Source organism: Halictus rubicundus, chromosome 6, assembly GCF_050948215.1.
Source record: "Halictus rubicundus isolate RS-2024b chromosome 6, iyHalRubi1_principal, whole genome shotgun sequence".
Classification (NCBI taxonomy): domain Eukaryota; kingdom Metazoa; phylum Arthropoda; class Insecta; order Hymenoptera; family Halictidae; genus Halictus; species Halictus rubicundus.
Window position 1 is genome coordinate 13,200,264 of NC_135154.1, and position 21,197 is coordinate 13,221,460.

The 21,197-nt window shown below is 37.7% G+C and overlaps 2 protein-coding genes across 3 annotated transcripts in view; one reads left to right on the plus strand and one right to left on the minus strand.

Moving 5' to 3' along the window:
- The first annotated feature begins 2 nt into the window (after positions 1–2).
- LOC143355310 (putative serine protease K12H4.7) lies at positions 3–12,652 on the plus strand. Of its 2 annotated transcripts, none has more exons than XM_076790040.1 (10): positions 3–129; positions 860–1,073; positions 1,143–1,324; positions 1,399–1,634; positions 1,698–1,833; positions 1,903–2,219; positions 2,296–2,428; positions 2,506–2,675; positions 2,756–2,858; positions 12,628–12,652. In XM_076790040.1, the coding sequence occupies exons 2-10, from the start codon at positions 873–875 to the stop codon at positions 12,635–12,637; spliced, it is 1,488 nt and encodes a 495-aa protein (XP_076646155.1). In that variant the 5' UTR covers positions 3–129; positions 860–872; the 3' UTR covers positions 12,638–12,652. The 2 variants fall into 2 exon arrangements, with proteins under 2 accessions (XP_076646155.1, XP_076646156.1); XM_076790041.1 differs by lacking the exon at positions 12,628–12,652 and adding an exon at positions 3,518–3,640.
- LOC143355308 (uncharacterized) overlaps positions 3,776–21,197 on the minus strand; it is a 33,669-nt gene continuing 16,247 nt past the window's right edge. Inside the window, exons 3-11 of the mRNA XM_076790037.1 lie at positions 19,540–19,752; positions 13,945–14,177; positions 13,520–13,731; positions 12,948–13,162; positions 12,266–12,469; positions 12,060–12,176; positions 11,118–11,402; positions 9,567–10,050; positions 3,776–4,772 (exon numbers count right to left, since the gene is read on the minus strand). Coding sequence (XP_076646152.1) covers positions 4,370–4,772; positions 9,567–10,050; positions 11,118–11,402; positions 12,060–12,176; positions 12,266–12,469; positions 12,948–13,162; positions 13,520–13,731; positions 13,945–14,177; positions 19,540–19,752 — 2,366 coding nt within the window. The 3' untranslated portion in view covers positions 3,776–4,369. The remainder of the gene's footprint in view (positions 4,773–9,566; positions 10,051–11,117; positions 11,403–12,059; positions 12,177–12,265; positions 12,470–12,947; positions 13,163–13,519; positions 13,732–13,944; positions 14,178–19,539; positions 19,753–21,197) is intronic.

The following is a 21,197-nucleotide window of genomic DNA, read 5'->3' on the forward strand; positions in this document are numbered from 1 at the left end:
TACTCTTAGTTTTCCCACATGAAGTTTACGCATACAGGTACTGTACGTATAACAGAAATTTAGTTTGTATATAGGTGGCGCTGGAAAAAAATTACTTCCGACACGATTCGTATTGCCAGGTATTACAGAGTACGTAAAAAGGAATAATTTATTATTATTTACTCTATGAAATTGAAAGTAGATACACAACTGTAAATATAAAAGATAAAAGTTTTGTATTCCTTTTATTCAATATAAATTTCATATTGCTGTATATAGACAAATCGATGTAAATGTTTTGTGTTTTCTGTTTTAAGTTCGACGTGCTTACCAAAGTAACGTATCTTCATCTACAGTTTAATTTTTAATAATATAATTTTACGTTGTTATAATTAATTTTAATATACAATTTCTTATTTTGTAAATAGTAGGAAACTTATTCGTAGAGTCTAAAACCGTCTAAATAGTAATAATTAAAAATAGTTGTTATAAAAAGACTGTTTTGTACTTTGACCCCTTTTTTTAATCGCAAACTTATCAACAGAATAAAGCATGAGGGACATTTGCTATAGGACAGGCACTTATTATATTATTAATTTATAAATTCTAAGATTTTAACATAATTTTGAAACTTGTTTAGCATTTTTGTTCATTTATCTTACTTTTTTAGCAACATTATGACTAGAAAAGTTGTCTGTGTTCATTACAAAATACAGGAGCTGCATAAACATTTGTTTTTTCTTTTAATAATGTTTTTGCTGTTTTATATTTGATCTATCCATTTTTGTCATAAATGCATAAAATTTGTAGCCTAATTAAGACTTATAAATAGCTGTTGCTGCTTATATTAGAAGAATCTTTAATTATTTTTTCCTTTCAGAATATTTTGAAAAATGAATCGATTTGTGTTCCTTCTACTCTTCGCTAGTCTTTTAAATATTACTCTGGCTTGGAGGACATTTATGAGAGGTCGAAGCAAACATGGTAATTTAGGTGCTCCAGATACGCCAGAGGAACATAATCTAGCAGAGGAGTTGTGGTTTACACAATATTTAGATCACTTTAATCCAACCAATGCATATACATGGCAACAGGTAATATAAGGAAGTACTTGTAAGGTCTGATTTTGTCATTAAATTAAATCATTTAATTAATCATTACAGAGATACTTTGTAAATTCTACCAATTACAAAAAAGGAGGTCCAGTGTTTTTATTGATTGGAGGTGAAGGTAAAGCATCTGCTAAGTGGATGAAAGAAGGTGAATGGATTGAGTATGCTGAGAGATTTCAGGCCCTTTGCTTTCAAGTGGAGCATCGTTATTATGGGAAAAGCCATCCAACACCGTAAATAACAATAATTGTTACTTATTATGTCTGAATACTTAAATAGTTACATTTAATGTGTTCGATATTTACAGAGATTTGAGTGTGAAAAATTTGGTCTACCTTTCATCGGAACAGGCACTTGCAGATTTAGCTTACTTTATAAAAAGCATGAATGAAAACTATTCATTAGGAAAAGACACTAAGTGGATAGTGTTTGGAGGATCTTATGCTGGATCTTTGGCTGCTTGGATGCGTGCTAAATATCCTCACTTAGTGTATGGTGCAGTTTCTGCGAGTGGACCACTATTAGCTAAAATAGATTTTCAAGGTAAATGTGCGAAAGCTATTAGTTCACTGAAAAAAGTTTTGCATTAATTATTAATGTTTACAGAGTACTATATTGTTGTTGAAAATGCACTGGCAAACTACTCTCAAGCTTGTGTGGATTCAATAGTGGAAGCGAATAAACAATTTTATATAATGTTACGTCACCGTATTGGTCAGAAAGGAATAACACAAAAATTCTCGTAAGTTGAAACTAAATTATATTTGTTACAGATTTTCGGATATGCCGTTAAAGTCTCCTTTATTTACAGTTTATGCGATGCTCTTGACACTGGACACACAACACGCAACGATATATCGAATTTATATGAAACAATAGCAAGCAATTTTGCTGGTATCGTACAGTATAATAAGGACAATCGTAATAATTCGGCAATGGCGAATTTGACTATCGACAGTGCATGTGATATTTTAACAAACAATTCATTGGGTATTGCTATTGATAGACTCGCAACTTTAAGCAATAAAATATTGAATGCGTCAAAGGAGAAATGTTTAGACTATATGTATAATAAAATGATTCACGAACTTCGAAATTATACTTGGGCTAGCGAACAGGCAGAAGGAGGTAACTAACTTCGGCAATAAATTTACTATGTTCTAGAATATTAAATTTTTTTTTTATTTTAATTACATTCTTTCAGGACGTCAATGGATGTATCAGACATGCACAGAGTTTGGATTCTTCCAAAGTTCTACAGCACAATCGAAATTATTCAGTGACACTTTTCCAGTAGATTTCTTTATACAACAGTGTATTGATGTTTTCGGGCCCAGGTTTGGTCATGTACAATATTGTCGATACTTTTAATTATTATACAAACTAATTTTATTTCAAATTTACTTTCTGATAGATACAACATTCATTTGTTAAAGTCGGCAGTAGATCGGACAAATACTTTATACGGAGCACTAGATTTGAAAGTGACAAATGTAGTGTTTGTACAAGGAACAATAGATCCTTGGCATACGTTGGGAATTACAAACTCAGTGGATCCGCATGCACCTGCCATTCTCATCGATGGTACACGATCATTAAATATTTTACATATGTAATTATATAAATTATTCAATTATTGAACTATTTACTCTTAAAATTTACAGGTACTGCTCATTGTGCAAACATGTATCCTCCATCCGAAAATGATTCACCTGGTTTAAAGAACGCCAGGGTTAAGATTGCAGATCTGATTAACCAGTGGATTGGGTAATTAAATACACTTTAAGTTTTCAATGTGATATACATGAGACTGCTTAACGATATGTCGATATTTTTTTTCTTAGTTCTTAATGAAATAGTAATTAAATTTATTTCAAGAATTTTGTTAAAAAAGTCACGTTTTTATTTCTCTTTATATAGCTTAAATATCATTGTTAACAATTAGGCTACATAAATATTTGTTCGATCGTATTTTGTGCATTATCGAGGCTAAAACTGACATTAGATGTTTACTAGTGTTAGTCATCCTGTGCTATGTTAAATGACAAGAACGTAAGTGTAAATATATTAAACAAGTTTGCCCATAATGGCACTATTACAATTTTTTGTGAATTATAATGATATTAAATACATGTACAAACTTATTCCGAGAATATCTTACTTCAGTCAATGAATAAGAAGATATCATTCATTCCCTAATGATAGTTTCAACAATATTGGACTGGATAAGATAGAACATATCAATATCTATATATATATAAATAAATCAGTATCGTCAACTTTGATACAAATAATTTTTTATATTATTAAATGAGCACCACAGCTACATAGATTTTGTTCTAAAATGGACAACATCGACCTTTCCTTAATGACACTTCCCTTAAATATCTTGTGTTGCTATAAGAAATTATTTCAACTTCTTTAAGGTGAGGCCAAGGTGTCCATAATCAGAGTTTTCTTAATCTCAAGTTCGAAATTTGTCGGAACACCGTACTATTAGATATGTTGTTGTAACAAAGAATCCCTATAAATATTTCTTAGAAATCGTTTGATCGGTAATTAGTAATTATCTTCATTTTTTGGCATGTCCTTTGATCAACTAGTGATCCTCCAACATTCGCGAACATCTCTCCTCCTCTCACTTATACTACTGCATATACTGTATTTACATTAGATAACAATGTAATTGTAAATAATTTACTGTATAACAGAACAATAAATGTAGGACGATTTTGTTCTATATCTTGTCCATAAATCGCGCTGAAAGTTTCCTCTACGCAATATTTCATCATTCACCACGTTTCTATGAATTTAATTATCGAATTCATTCGCATATTGCCTCTGGCAAAAAAGTTTTAATCAAGCACAGCAATATGGAACTACCCCAAATGTATCGATACCTTAGATACGCATACGTTGCACAAAGTAAATAATACGACAACAAAAATTTCCATTTGTTAAAGAAATCTGAGCAAGAGGACAAAATGTTGCATATAAAAATCTCGTCTGTTGATGGAAATTACTTGGATCAAGTTATCTAACAAAATAAAAAAAAAATGTTACATTTATCTGAGTACTAAAGTGGCTTCTCTCTATTTTATTATCTACTTCATACAAATTAATACTACTAATTGATTTCGAGTCACTGCTCGATTAAAAGTTCCTCGCCAGGGATAGCAAATTAATGTAAAAGCTTCCACACGTAATCCAATCGTGATTCGCTAGAGTATTGATTCACCGAATTTTTAACGAGGATTCTATCTAATCAAATCCGGTGTTCAGTATCTGTGATGAGATTGGGACTGCCTCCACTCGGGTGTCGAGTTACCATGATGATGGTGATGGTGATGATGATGACGTTTCTTGTCGGAAATACTCGCGTGTTTGCTGGACGGGTACGTGGCCACGTCGCTGACCACTAATTCGGAGCCGTCTCTCTCGGTGTTGTTGCTGTTGCCACGATAGTTCTCTCGGTAGCCTGGTTCATCCAGGGTTTCCTTGCGACGAAGCGGAGGATGACCAGCTTTCTGGCCAGCAGTTTCATGCAAATTCTCCCAAGCCTGTCGGTAGTATCGATTCAGGCCACCTCGACTTTCGGAAGAACTGCTACCGAAACTGGCCACGGTATTGCAATCAGGGGATGCACGGTGCCTGTAGTGTTTGCTGCTTCCGCCACGATTTCTGTGTGAGATAGAGAAAATTAAGTAGTACATTGTCCTCGAATTAATAACGCGTCCAGTCTACCGTGTTGATTAATCAGTCTTCTAAAGGAAACAAGCAATATACATTTCACTGTGTAATCAATTCGGTTCTTCATTGCTCAAACATTTTTTTTGTAACTCTGTTGAAATAATAGATTATTAATAAGTACAGTAATGTATACAGTCACTGCCCCAATGATATAACTTGTTTGTTTCTAATTATTTCTTTGTTGACACGATTGACATTTTTCTGATTAAAAACGACTCCGAGCACGACACAATTTGGGTCTATATATGTGTATATGTTATAGTTGGAACTAGAAAACCAAATTGATTAAGTGAATTGTAAAATTAAGCAGCTTATCGCATATATTACAATCCATCACCAAGCAGAAGATATGAGGAGCAGAACAAATATGAACACAGAAATATGGTTACTCCCTTGCGATATATATTTTCTATATAGCATATATTTCTATGGTCAAACTCGTATAAGTAGATTAATATATTTGCTGAAATTATCTAAATAAATGCAGTCATTAATCTACACAATCATCGTACGGATAATTTGAAAGGAAATTGGAAAGATTAATTTAGAATGGTTCAGTAGACACCTACTAATATTGTAGCATTCTTCATTAGAAATTTCTAATAATACAGTAAGAATACAAAACAGAGTTATTGGTACTATGTGCGTGGTGATTCAAGTAAAACCAATTCTATTCTTCTTTTACATCTACTAATTAGTTAAACTACAACTGCCCTTGGTTCTGTTTCTAAAAACTTTTATTAGGGTGTATTAATTTGTGGTACAAGTGAGCAGGAAGTGATCTTTCATTTACAAGTAGAATCTCCACCCTCTTAATGATTTTAACTAGCTGAAACTGACACATTGATATTTTTAAATTCTTTTAATCTGTCCACTGCCTTAAATTGCACTTACTCGTTTTTATCATAAATGCATAAAATCTGCAGTCTAATAATAAGATTCCAATCATAGATGAAATGAATTAAACCTCCAGGGACGATGCTTGAATCTCGTACGATCAGCGTTATGCAGTGTTCAAGCTATTCTCATAATACATTGATCAATTAGACATTAGATTTCATCTTTCTTACATCCGTCTTCAAGTTCTAGAAATTAGTTAATAACGGATGAAAGTGTATCGTACCTGGCCTCGTGTAACAACTGCCGAGACACTCTTTAGAGTTGGTACGACGCATACACATAATCCCTGAAGGGTTAAACAGCTTCCTGACTATAACAAGAAACACATCGCGACTATCGCAAACAGGGAGCAGCTAGTGACAATTAGTAGACTCGATTATTCTCAGCATCGTCCAATCAAAGTTCATCACTTCCCAAAACCATCATCTACCAAGGGACTTTCCTATCCAGAGAAGCTTTGGGTACTTCGAGGAGAAGTGCATGGGTTCCTGTGCGTTGTAGAAGCCTCTATCGGTGAACGGTGGTGAACGAGCTATCGCTATCAGTGCTCATTATTAAACCTTGCTCGTTTACCTTGACTAGAGGGTGGCGCATTGGGCGGTTGTAGTGGTACGTGGTGATTGTTGATGTAGTGGTGGGCGGTGGTTGCGTGGAGGGTGGAGGGCGATGGTGGTTGGCTGTATATATATATAGAGAGAGAGGGGGGGCGTATGGTTGTTAAAGATATTATAGGGATGGGTTGGAGAAGTATCCAGCGCGATGGGCCGCCGAGAGACCGAAGGAATAGGGATGATCGGTGCCGCGGCGTGCCGTCAAATCGCGGCGCCCCAGGTGCTGGTCGGGGAAGGGCAGCGCCAGTAGCGTATACCAACGCGAGGGCATCCCAGTATCACCTCTTCCAAGGCCACCACTACCGCCACCCCTCAACGCACCAACCCCACCAAGCCCCCTGCGGCGCCTTCCTCTGACGCTGCCACTGCCGCTAGCCACCGCAACGCAAACGGGCTCAGTGTTAATTGTTATCCTTGATCGATCAACTTCCCTTCCCTTCCTTTCTTCTCCTTTCTTTTCAATCTAAGAGGCCCATTCGAAAGTAAAACTCTCGATAGTGTGTCTCGCGAGTGGACACTGTGTCCAGAGTCACTCTCAAGTGGCCCGAGAGCGACAATTACTGTCGAGAACAACTCGCGAGAGTTTTACTCTCAAATGAACACCTAGCTTAACTATTTGGATCTGGGGTGATCTCGCCGATTCCAATCACTTTGAAGCATGTTGTCTAGAGGTACATCCCTCTTGAGGGGACCGGAAGCTTGATCGTTGAGAAGCGCGACATGATACGGGACTAGTCTCCTCGAGACAATGCTAATGTCTCCTGACAACACTTTTTTGTTGTTAATTGTTTCTTGGTGAAGATTTTATCATCATATTTAGGACATTTTTCTGATTGAAATGAGTCCAATTATGATATGGGCAGGGGGTGATTCTACATAAAAAAGAAATAGGAAAAAACTTCGTTTTCGAGAAAATCGAATTTGAAAATTTGGTAATGATGTTATTAATCTTTCCATTGGTCCTAATGCAGTCCATTTAATCAATTCGGCAGAAACTAAGTGTTACTAGATTAGTGTTGTTACGTTAACTCCGCCGATGGAGGGTCCCTGTTCCTCTTTTTGCAACCCACCGTCGTATACTAAGCTCGAACGTAGTCCAAACTAATAAGAAAGTATCAGAAATACTGAAAACACTATACACGTATAGTGTCCAATATATTTTGGTGAATATTTCAGAAACCAAAGGCGAGTGATGGCAACATGTATGAGAAAAACTTGTTCAAAACGATGTCCTAGACAACATAGTTTAAGGTTATTGGAATCAGTGGGGTACCCCTGTTCCAAATAATCGCGCTTTTCCTTTTCTTTCGCTTCCCTTTTTTGCTTACTTATTTTCATACTTAACGCTTTCATTGTTGAATTCTTCTACACAACTTGAACTCAAGTCTACATTAGGCCTTCTTCTCAGAGTGAAAAGTCAGCCAGTTTTTAATTTCTAGGCACTGTGAATTGTTTGATTGATTTGCGAAGCATACGAAAATTCTAACCGAAGTATGCGCTCGTAAGAGTTCGAACGTGCTCGATCAGGATTCCATTTTACTTGAAAATATCCTTCACATTTCTCAAAGTGTTTGTAAAAATCTTTTTCACCTGGATTTGAGTTTATCTAGAAGAGTATGTTTGAAAGTATCTAGTTCGAATTCGCAGAGAGTCAATTAAAATTAGAATGCGGGGATGCAACAATGAAAAGGTTAATGCGAATCCTATACATATCGTGATCTTTTGCTACTATTTTGTTCAATTTCACTTGCCTAGCATATAATGTACATTAAGGAATACCAGTTGTCATTGAGCATATTATTATTTGTCTTATTTTTAAAATTCATTTCAGACATTCGTTTCTCTTAAAGTAGGACAAAATTTGATCGCGCACACCGAAACTAATAGCATGACACTATCTACTAGCTAGAGTACGAAATAATAATCCTCCGAGATTTGAAATTTTGTACACGCTTTTCTCCGGAAGAACTAATATCGCGTGAACTTTGTTACATTACTTACAATACCTCGGATGTAATAAATTACAATATTTCATGAGAAGGTGACATGAAAACAGTAAGAAGGCAGACAAAGGTGTAGAGAACAGTTTAAACAAATGTAGAGCAAGCAATACAGTATACACACGTAGAATCAAAGGTAAAATATATTCTGAATATGTATATAAAAGCTAGTTACGTATCGTTCGTCCAAGAAATAATGCCTGTTAGGATGATTCATGATGCTACCGTCTTCAAAAAGAATACGAAACAACCAAAAATCTAATAATGCAAAATATTTTGCAATACTCTGAAAATTTGAGATGAATATATAATGAAACCTCCACCTATATTACGTTCGAAATATTCACAAAAATGTCAGTGATAGCGATAAATATAGAAAACCAGTCTTTCAAGAAGATGTTACTGCTCTAAACGATTAGAAGATCATCTTCTCTCGATGACTGTAACGCCTCTAAAAGAAAGTTGACTTCACATCTTCTATACAATATTTATACAACAGTAAAGTAATTAAATGAAATCTGAAAACTTTTACTTTATAACGTATGTTACAGAGAAATAAAAAAATGGTCAACCATGTATGAAGCATTTATCATATGCTACATTTTATGTACTGCAATATTTAATGTTGAAAATACCTATGATATCACAATAATTTATTTTTATACTTTTCATTGTATCTAGAATTAACATTTTAGTCAGTGCGTACATGTAAAATGTAGGTTCACATAAACCTATCTTAAAAATTCAGATCTCTAATGATTTTGAGCAGCATCTAATCTAAAACATATCATGCAGAATATTTCTTTGGCAATGTGCAACAGGCGTTACTTTTGGAACAACCTCAGCAACGTGATCACAGAAACTAGCAAGGGAGGTACACTATTGACAGAAGTAAACGAAGCTTCAATTAATGGTTGATAACATGTCATACATCTACTAACTCATTAAGAGCAAACGAAACAACAGTTCCACAAAGTCTATTAAAGCAATGAGCAAAACAGGAACAAAAAACATAACAGAGAAGCCTGTATAAACACGTAACAATATTTAAATATTACTTGAATCTTCGTTTCTACACATCAGTCTATCTTCAATCTGTGACTCATTTAACTCACAATTTGAATCACACATTGTCTACTCGTGTACTTCCCTTGCAAGATAGAGGCGATAAACAAAAACTCCGATTCACTTGAATGATCTGCACACAGAATTACCTGCGAATGAGTATCACAACCGTGGTAATCACTGCGGCGAGGAACACGAAGCCTCCAAAAACTCCAAGGGCTATCACAGCACCGAGGTTCAGCTTGGCCTGATGGGTGTTAGGTGGATCAGTGTTGTTAACTCTGTAAGGTCCCGATGGTTCTGGAACACCCGTTCCGATTCCAACTTGTGCATTGTCCACGCCACTACCAGAGATCTCGTTGTCCTGTGGATGATCGCCACTTTCGTTGTTGACAACGACTGGAGGCGACGCTGCTGGTCTTTGCAGACTGACAGTCGGTTTCCTCGCAACAGTTTCTCTGACAGATGCTGGCAATTCGCCTGTGGTGGCTACTTTTCGAGATGGAACGACGGTGGTCGTACTGGTAGTTGTTGTGGAACGCACTTTAGGTGGCAGGAACGTGTGTCGTGTCCTTGCTGTTGTTGGTCGCACTGTTATCCTTGGAGGAGCTGTCACTGTTGTTCGAGGTTCCTCTGTAACGCAGAGATTCAGTTTGTGAAACACTCCATGGAACATTCAGTGTGACCACCTCACTTTTGTTATTAATGGATCAAAATTGTTGGCAATTATTAATTTTAGAGGAGATAGATTTAAGGACCTGGATCTTGATGTATATTGTCAAGGGCATCTTCTTCATCATAAAAATTGAAGAATTATGACGATAATGAAAGCTTATGATGAAAAGGATTTTATGCAATGCAGCTACCATAAAAGGAGTGGAATAATGTAAGAATTGATTGTTTAGGTCAGGCCTGTTCAACAAGGTGGGAAGTGACATTTCCCTACTATTTTGACACGGCCGTATCGCCAGAAGCGCATGGCATTTGTTTCTATCGCAGACCTATTCCTAACTTATATTGTAACTTAGGCATGTGCAGGCCGCCCGATATTCGGGTTCGGGTCGGGTCGCAGAAAGTCGGGCGGGCCCGATTCGGGTGCGCGATACTTCACGACACATCGGCTGCCTGCTCGACTTCGTCGGGCGGGTTCGGAAAGAATCGAACAAGTTTGATACCTGAGATTCAACTCTGCGTTCTTATGAAATAGATAATGGTAATAGTGGTATTTCTTTCATAACTTTTAATATACTTGGTTTTTTTTATAATTACAGTGGATATATTTGGCATTTGTATTAAATTTTGAAATAATGCACGTTACACGTGAAAAATTTAAGAAACAATATTTCTGGTATTCCGGCGAATTTTTTCCGAATGAACTTGCATATGTATCGATAATATCATTAAAATATCCTTACGAAGTTACATACACCTAGAAGGTATGAAAATACGGTAAATTGTGACAAAAAAAAAAACGAAGTATATTAAAAATTACGTTATAAGTTATGAAAGAAATACCATTATTACCATTATGTATTTCATAAGAACGCAGAGTTGAATCGGGCGGCCCGCACATCCCTAATTGTAACGTAAGAAGGAGCCTGTGGGGAAACGGACAAATTGATGGTGGGGACCGTGTGGAGCACAACGAAGAAGAACAGGCCTGGTTTAGGTAAAATTAATTAGTATGTAGACAATATTACCTGTACACGTCGGGGCGGCATGATCGTACAATCCAGTAGGCAAGCACAGTATCTGCCTAAATCCAGAGAGCCTGTAACCCTTCTCGCAAGTGTATGCGACGATGCTGCCTACGAGTAGGCTTCGATTCAAACCAGCCTTTCCTGATATCGTCTCTGGCTCGTCGATCTCGTCTATTTGAATGTAACTGTGTGGAACAGGTGTTGGAGGATCGCAGAGAATCGGCTCGCAACGAGGTGGTGGTCCGTTCCAACGTTCATCGATGTCGCAAGTCAGTCTTGCGCGGCCTTCGATAGAAAGAATTATTCATCTTTTATGTAAAATGTAAGGTCTGACCCATTTAGATCTGCCGCGTGATACGCTCAACGAGAGTATCCTGTGATTATTATATCGACAACTAGTTATTTTGACTTGTTACTTTTGTTTGCTACGTCTAGTGGTAAAGCGGTGCGTCCATTTAGTACCTACCATTTTAGAATGGCTGCCTTTCTCAGTCGGAAGCATTTAACATATAGATCATTATTAAATTTGAAATGTGCTCGGCGATTTAAAATCTAGCACTAAACATTTTTACATCGGCTGTCTCGCAGTTATAAATAAACCTGACACAATTCTTCCTCCAGATTTGGAGATTAATTTCTACAGCATCACATTGAGGACAACATGGAGGATTAAAGTAGTAATCACTGTTACAAACCATGACTTCGCAGTTCCTATTTCATTGACCAAATCGCTTCGATTTTACTGTACTTTTACGAGCACTTTATCAGTCAGTGTGCCAAGCATTGAAACGTTTTTTTTTTCAAACCAAAGTAATAGTACATCGGATAGTTGCTTTGAAGCTAGAAGCGCTAGAAATATTGATTTACTCTTCTCTCCCGAATCGAGATCGGATTCTCCCCCCGATTCATGTCGGATAGCGATGAACCAGAACGGATTCTTACCAGTCATCTCGTATCCTTCCTCGCAGGAATAAAGCACCTGGCTTAGATAAGTAACGGTATTGTTGATAAGTGTGTAGCCACCGTGTTTTATGCTCGCTGGATAGCCACATTCGATGTCTGGAACGAGCAAGTTCGAGTTTAAGATCGAGCGGACTGTATATGGTCCAGTGTGACGGGACTTGTGCTTGACATTGCCGGTTTCTTACATTTGCACACTGGTGGAAAATCGTTGTAGAAGCCGGTGTCGAGGCAAGTACGAGTCGACGGTCCCACATGATAGCTCCCCGCGTTACAGGTGTACTCTACCGTTGTCCCAACTTCGTAGACGCTCGCTGGATTCTTGTCTGTCGATGTGGTCACGCTCATCGTGGAATTAGGCGGTTGTTCCGGACGACCGCATGCACGTGGCTCTGTAAATGATCATTCCGATCCTCTAAATCACACCCCTTCAATAGCCCACAAAAGTCCGGTTTGAAGGAAATTAATAACATTTATCATCATTTTATAAAATTCTGTTTTCTTGTTGTCAGAGAGTATACAATAGATGTAAATTTTCTTCTTCTTCTAGGAAATTATGATCGGCAAAGAAGTTCCAATCACTGTGCAACAAATCGTAGTGGAACGGGTTAAAAATACTACAAGCTAAATAAATTTTGTTCTGTTCGGACAGTTCCCCATTGTTTGATAATTATTGCAGCCCGTGAGCATACAGTGGAACTAAAGCCCCAAACAGAGCCACCACCAATTACTATTTGATGTATGTTTGCAGAATGGTAAAATGAGAAATTTTATCGTGAATGCAGCAAGTGTGACGGCGTTCCCATACGATCTAATAGTAACGGAAGAGAAAGATGTATGGAAAAGTGCGTTTCGAAAGTCGATACTCACGATGCTGACAGATGAAATTTAATCGAGCGGTGCAAGGCGTATCGGACCAGAGCCAGCCTCTGCTGCCGTCGTATCGGGCGCAATCCTCTTCCGTGCCTTGAGGTAAGCTCCAGAATGAAACTGAAACCTCTTCTCCGCTTTCTGTCCATCTCCAAACCGATCGATCTTTCTGATCCCTTATCGCGCCCATCCAATACTGACTCGACGTGTCGCTCCTGCGATAACGAAACGTGTTTGTACGAAAAGACAGCGGAGGAAGAGGCAAACTCTATTTATATATTTCACGGTGGGAATCAATGAGGATATAAATGATATTGAACTGAACGGTTCAATTCAAAGTGCAACAGCTCCCACTAATTCATTTAACGTTGATTTTTATCGAATTCCCAAATAAAAATCAATTTTACCCGACAATGTTAGAGGTTGTAGCATTATAGAGGGTACATAAAACTATAAATAGTTATGTACATTTATAACCGTTAAATAATTATTAATTTGAAGATATTCTGCGAGGGCACCAGTAGCCAGCTGAAGGACTAATTTGAGGTTTACGTTACGCAAGAATGTGTTACCTATGGCGTCTCCACAGTTCCCAGGATATGAATCCTTGCAACGCGGGATTACTTTCGTCCACCAAAGTACCACCTCTTGCCCGACAGAACGCCAATGCTTCTCTGAACACCATTGGCTGACGGTTGTAGAAGATGTAGCATTTTCCGTTGTAGGTTGCTGTTGATCCTGGCGGCTGGTCCCTAAATTGTGGACACCTCTCTATCGGGAGAGCCTGCACCCAAAAATGTTACGGCGCTTAATACTATGAAAAGAGAAGAACGCTCTTTTTTCTTCATCTTTCACTCCTTTAAGCATTGAAGGTGACATGCTGATGTTAGAAAATCCTGTAGCAATTGTCTGTACAATGAAGCTTTTTATGAATGAGAGCTCTTTAGATTTAGGAGTGAGATGTAGTCCACGACTGGCTCTTTTCGAAGTACTGTACCTGGTCGGTGTAAACGAAAGCCTCGCATAGGGAAAGCTGCACCGGTGTAGGTGTCGGCGTGTTTGCCTCCAGGTGCACAGACACGAAAGCTCCAGGCATAGGTGGGTTACAAGGTAGAAATAGAGGTTGTCCTTCTTCTTGGGGCCCGGTGAATCGGTTGCAAATTGGATTGGTTCCCAAGTCCGGCCGGTTGTTACCGACACGAACGACAATTGTGCCTGGTTGCCCGTCGCCTGTAACAGCAAAGTGCATAGAATGAGGAATCGATAGCAACATATTCTTTAAATAATAATAATAGGGTTTAGTAACACATTGACCCTGTCTCATTACCCATATCTGGGCAACGCAAGTCTTTGTGAACCTTTCAAAATTAATTTCGGATTTTGTTAGGATTTGGATCAGAATTATAAATTGAAAAATTTAGAATCGGTCATTTTGACTTTGTGGAATTTTTCGGGTTGGTAGCAGTCAATGTATTAAAGAGAAGTATATTTTCATGTATAACTATGCTAGTCATATGCATACATTAATTAACAGAGGGTGTAGTAAAACAAAAGAAGGAAGGTAGAGTAGGAAATAGATTGATAGCAATTTTGGGAGGCAACGAAGCAACGAGAAAGAGCAAACTGAAGAAAAAAATGGTAGGAATGAAGATAAGATGTTGTTAGAGTGCAATTAAATGTGTTAAGTAAGATCAGCATAAAGGGAGGCATAAATGAATACAAAGCGAATAATAATCAGATCAAAAACAAAGATTCCTTATAGTAGCAGCAAAGTAGAAATGCCATTATTGTTTCTTAATGTGAACGTTTTCTTGTAATTTACACATTTCCTAATATCGTGATTGCATAAAGTTTCACAATTTATGTAAAAGTGATATCGGAGATAGGATCGGGGGTAATAAAATTAAATTAACAAACTGCTTGAGAATAAAGATTTTAGTAACTGACAACGATATATAGTAAATATTGTTATTATATATATTAAAGAGGTAAACATACGATTCGTGAATAAGGGAAATTAATTAAGAACGAAATGGTTATCTCTTCCTAGAAATTCAGGAACTTGTTACAATTATTTATGACTTAGCAATTCCGTTCCGCCACGTTTCGAAGTTTATACATTCATTTACACATACCATTATTATTTACTGATCATTTCTACGATATATCCGTAACTCAGAAAGATTCGACATTGCAGTATGTTAAGAATATGTATTCGTAAACGACGCTTGTGTAATGCGTCATATATTTTAATTACGTGACGATTTAAATATGAGTTATAGAGTTATGTTTGTACATAAAATGTAATAGACAAAATGATACTCTTCATGGCTAAATCTGAAGTAATTGGAGTGTGATGGTCAGCTAACATGACTTCAGGTATCTTCTTCTGAAGAACCACCGATGAAAACAGCTTTCATTTATTAACACAGTGACACTGCTAATAAAGACAGCAAATACAGAAAACATTGGGGCCAAAATATCACATATTGCGTACTATACACAAGAAGACTATTCACAAGGATGAAACTGTCTTGTTTTACGTATTGTACGAAAATAAAACGAAACAAATGTTTTAGAAAGACACGTAAGTGCATCTTGCACGATTCAAGTATTGCTCGTGACAACGAACGAATCGAACGCGACTGTCACGGACGAATTCGATTAGCGTGGCCAGGGGCATGATCGGTGATCGAGAAATCTAGCGTTCGAACGAAGATCTAAATTCGTCTGAAATAATCCGGAGCTCGACGAGTACTACATCTTTCGTCCTGGAAAGCACTTCAGGCGTGACCAGATGGACAGCCGTCGTTTCGTCCACGACCATCAACTCCAATTACATGCTTTCCACCTTTCGTTCCTTGTAATCGCTTGTCCGATGGTCACAATTTTCTATTCAGCGAAATCGTTCGGTATTTCTTTTTTTCTGTTTTATTATTATGTATCGGTCGCCATTCAAGACGAATCCTTTCGACACGCACGGATCGAAAGAGGGGTAAAGAGACATAAGTACATCTACCACAGAAATGACAAATGACAATCCAAGTAGTCGAATATTTCATGCGAACTATGATCGCTGAACTGTGTATTTTAAGCAACTATGACAAAGATGAATGGGTGAAGTATGAAACGGTGAAAACGTTATAAGAAAATTATTAAAAGACAGAATACATTTTTACTTGACTTATAGAATGCAAATTTTTTAATTTCCACGTTCATAGCACTGAAAGAGTTAAGCTCGATCGTTATAGAATTAGAAAGACGCTGCAAAATCACTTATTAGCAGATCCAGCAATGCTATTGTTACGGTTATTAAGAAATCATTTCAACTGCATCAAGTACAGATGATCTACGAGTCACGAGCACGCTAGCATCGTCGAGTTTTTCTTCGGCTATCTCGCAAGAAACACGATAGCAAAACGATAACCGAACTCCTGTGTAATTAAACGCACTCGCATCGGCCAAGATGCAACGTGAAAGTTGCACCTTGTTCTTTCCTGCCGAGGCAGAAACGCTTTTAAAATGGCTAACCAATCTGACCACGGCTATCATCATGCGTGAGTCAGTTCGCAAAACACGATCGTGATCGTTTCGTGGATGCCAGCTGAATTCCGTGCAGAAGAAAGCTGTATTTATTCAGAATCGGTACGTTTTTCTTTCAACAAGAGCAAAAAGAACGTGCAACGTTCGGACGCATTAGGGAAACGCAATGAAAGTAACGTTCAGCTGACACGATAATCGCGCGTCGAATCTTCTCATTGTGGACCGGTTTAAATGCTGGAGATTAGCTGATCTATTAATTACCCATCGGAGGAAAGAAATTAGCAACCGTTTAAGGAGTCGCGTTATTTATTGAACAAATTCTGTATCATGAACGCAGTTGTTTATTTTTAATTTTAGTTTATTCTTATTAAAAATAGAGAAAATATCATGTCCAGTAGAAATTAGAATAAAACAAGGTCCAATAGACTTGTACTGTCTAATAAACTAATACGTGAAATATAACTTTGAGGGCTAATTTGACTCTCCTTCAAGACGAACAATTGCACACATGCAAGCATATGTGTCGAATATTGTTTTTGACAAGACTATGCGAGATATGTTGCTAAACGTTTGAGTATTGTTTCTTTGCGCAGGAGTTGATGCGGTGTTTCGTGAAATCGCACGAAACACGAGACTGAAATTGCGAATCAGTGTTCGAAACGTGTTGCCAGACGGTTCAAGATTATTTCTTTACACTAGAATTGCTGCGGTGTTTCGTGAAAGGATAGAAAATGGGTTTCCTTTCCGCGAACAACAGAGCACTCTCACTCTTGATTTCCGTGTAAACGCGAACGTCCGTCATTATTATCGGACGTTTCGTTTAACGGTGAAAGTTTTACCCCTGTTTGATCGGCCATTTGCCCAGGCAAATCTATTCCAGACACCGCGACAGAATCGCGGAACTCGTGAAACCGCTGGCAAATCTCGCCGTGATCGTAAAAGCTTCGATAAATGTTCTCATGAAACGTCCCGGAGTCATTTGACAATCATTCACTTTCCCACGCGGAGAATTTAATGAATCTGTTTGATAGATCCCTACCGGAAGATTCTTGTCGATTTGTTAAACGATCACGAACGCTTATGGCGTTTTTTGCAAGTTGCAGGAACTACATAGCCTTCTTAAACTTTGTTTAGGGAGTTGAAGAGAGTGCGGCAGTATTTTTAATTTGTTTGAATGTGCCCACCGTTTTGCACTTGATCCACTAAATTTTTCATCGCGAATCTTTTACTCGCAAGATACAGGAGCTACGTAGACTGATCAGTTCAATGTTAGAATCTTGAGCGAAGCACGGAAGTGATTAAGATGTAATTGTTTCAGTTAGTCGAACTAGGCACTTCGTGTAATGGTACACTGTAACTTGGTCGTTTGGTAAGTCATTCTCAACGAGACAGTAAAATTGAAGCTCGGGGCAGAAAATGAAAATGACAGCGGCCGATGATAATATGCAGGAGTGCAGAGCGACGCATCATTATTCAGCGATCAAAAGTGAAAAGACTCTCACTTTCGTTCTGGAGAGTTTCTAAATATTTCTCGCGTCCGAACAATGCCCACGATAGGCGAATTTACGACCGGATTTTACGGCTCGCTGAAGAGACGCCATATTTTTTACGGTTTCGGTCGTAGGCCTTAATCGCAATGACCGACTTTTCGCATAGAAAGTGTCGCTTTATTACTAATTGCCAGTTTTCCGGAAGGCGTTAGCTAAACTACCAGGAACTTGAATTTGCCAACATTTTCCGGGATTTCAGGAAGTTTTTATTTAACACTAGGTTCACGGAGCACTAACAGTGGCCATTTTACACTACTTTAGAAACATAACAAGAATGTGTCGGAGTCACGTGATGTATCGGAGACGTCTTTGTACGTGAATGTACAAAACTGGAAAAGTTGTAGTTGAAAAAATAGTTCACGTAAGTTTGAGAAAGTAATAAAGGAAACTAGCTGTTTGATATTTGAATATGCAGTGGAAACTATACGTTCGATATTTTAATATTTACTTTCCTTTTGGTTTTGTAATTGCTTCAAGTATTCTTGGCATAAAATTTACTAAATTAGATGGTAGATTGGACGGGACTTTTCCAGTGGTACTAATTAATCTATACTTTTTCCATGAAAGCGGCTTTCAGATTTGCTTGTGGTGATAGTGTGGCATTTATGAATTCACCATACGTTCATTAATAATTCAAGATGAGCCCATGAATTATCTGACGCATCGATATTCAAAAATTGTGCGCAAGCCTTAAAAATTTTGAAGTACCACATAAATTGTATAAATACTTTAAATTTATTAAATATTATATAATTGTATAAATAATTTAAAAATTGTAAGGATGCCTTTGAATATTTTCAAGTGCTATACTATAAATATTCAAAGCAAATGTAGCAAATACTTTCCCTTATGGAAATGATTTTGTTCCAGCAATGCATCGCAGTGTTTATGCGCTGCCTTGTAAATTCCGACGTGTTCTTCCGGGCAGCATTAATCATAAACTGCTTCTTGCTATCTCAGACACCACGGTAATTTTGAGATTCCATAATAACTCATTTTCACTTTTATTTCGATTTTATATTACTTTGCACATAACTATTCGTCCGCGGTATTTCTTAAGTTTTTGTGCTCGAGATCGCTGTAGGTATATTTTGCGTTCATATTTTATGTGTCCGTAGCATATGAATATTTTTGTAAAACGATCACACAAACCCTAATCAGATTTATTACCGCGTCACTTTGCTTTTAGTTCGGTGCCACCAATCGCGAAGGCAATTCATTTTGTTTAGTATCAATAATTCTTCGCATATCAGACCTTGGTCTCTTTATAGCATGAGTGGTGGTTTGTAGAAGACAAAATTTGCATTTTACATTGACCATGTGGGAAATCTTTTGTCCTTTTTTTTATTGTTTGGGAAGCTTCGCGAGCCATACCGAAAAATAATTAGCCGCCCTCTGATTGGCCTATGTTTTTTTCTTAATAACTCCTTAAATGAAATACAATATTTTTGGGTCACTCTGTATAGTGGAAGGTAAAAATTCTTTTCGGTGTTACTTACCGCAACATGGCTTCCCAAAATCGAGCCGGACGAGCTGCACCATGTATGGTTCGAGTAAATTCACGTACCACCATGGCCTAAGTTCTGGCCTGGTTAGGGTGCAGGTTTGGGGTGTGTAAATTTGACCGCTGCTACCATCCACTGCCCGTTGTGGAATACCACCCTCTGAGCTGCTAGATTGCATCGGTGCTTTTCCTCCAGCAACATTTAAAACTGCAATGAAAAATAAAATAGTCACATTAATTACCTATTTATTACATTACCTATTAATTACCTATTTATATTTATTTTTTTTATTTGTTTTACAGGCAATCCTAATCCAATGACAGAATCTTTTATTTTTGATCATTTTTTTTATGAAACCATTACCAATTCCATTACCATTCATTAAAATCAGTATTGCCTTGCATAAATACATGAAACACATTCTGGACATTTTAAAAAATATTACGTGGCTCTGAAGCAATATGGTTTGAAAAAGTTATAAGAAAACGCACCGTATTATTTTCCAGTTTTGTGGAATTTGCTATCGTTTATTAAATAAATACCGAAGTTCAATACTGGCCTGGCCTCGAACTGGAGAATGTCTCGAGAATGTGGAAAGAAAGTGGATATTATTTAAAAAATCTCATGCATTCAGACCACGAGGTTCACAGCGTAAAATTGACCTGATTGCAAAGATCGGCAAATTCTTGGAACGGAAATCCATCTTCTACATTCACAAGATTGAAATTTTTATTTCTGGCTTTGCGTATCGTTCGCACACGGTTCGCAGCTTAAGTTACGACGCGAATTTCAACCGTCCAAAGAAACAAAGTTTTATTTGTCCTCATTCAAATACTTCTGTGGTTAGTGCAGAATTGAGGTAACTGTACCCCGTTACGATTCAAAAGCAAATGACATTCTTTCTCCCGTGTGCGCCCCACCCCCCCTCCCCGTACACGCAACTAAAAAGTGAACGGCAGAATGAGCGATGAGAAACACGAATTAGTTTCTTAGTTTCCATTGCATTCCTAGTTATTTGTGCAGTTGGAGCTGCCCCGCCCAAATTGCGGTACTCCCGACACGTGCTCGTGATGTGCAAATCCTAGGTCGCATTAACTCTCCTCGTGTACGCGTTCTGGAAACTATACTGGGTATACCCGTTTTCGACGCTATTTAAATCGCGTATCGTATATTTTTTGTGTCACCGTGACCGCCAGAGATATGTAATTAAGCGATGCATGTGGGACCACCTTGTATCACTCTAACCGCACGCGAAACTAGTTATACTGGTTAATTCTTCGCCAATTATCTCCTGTTTCTATCCCACTTATTACCCGCATTAACCATACAAATGAGCAGAAAAGGACAAACAGATCTATTCCATTCAGAATCCAGGAGATTTCTCTTCTTGAAAACGTCGCGAAAACGCACGGCTAAATAAAATTATGATTTCTAATCTTTTCCGTTGTCGATGCGAACTTTATATATTTGTGCACTGCAACGGGCTGTCAAACAATTTTTACCTTAACGAACTCGTTAACACAATGTTTAAAGTCTCTTAGCATTTTTCAGACTTGCGAACGCTATGAGCGCATAATAAAAGCATAGCAATTACCATCCGCAAGAAGTTATTCAGCGATTCGACGTAGTCACTCGAGAGCGTATCGTCGAAG

Coding starts and splice junctions, on each gene's coding strand:
- LOC143355310 (XM_076790040.1), top strand. CDS start 873: ATGAATCGATTTGTGTTCCTTCTACTCTTCGCTAGTCTTTTAAATATT. Junction 2,429..2,505: donor ATTGATGTTTTCGGGCCCAG/GTTTGGTCATGT, acceptor ACTTTCTGATAG/ATACAACATTCATTTGTTAA. Junction 2,676..2,755: donor ACCTGCCATTCTCATCGATG/GTACACGATCAT, acceptor TAAAATTTACAG/GTACTGCTCATTGTGCAAAC.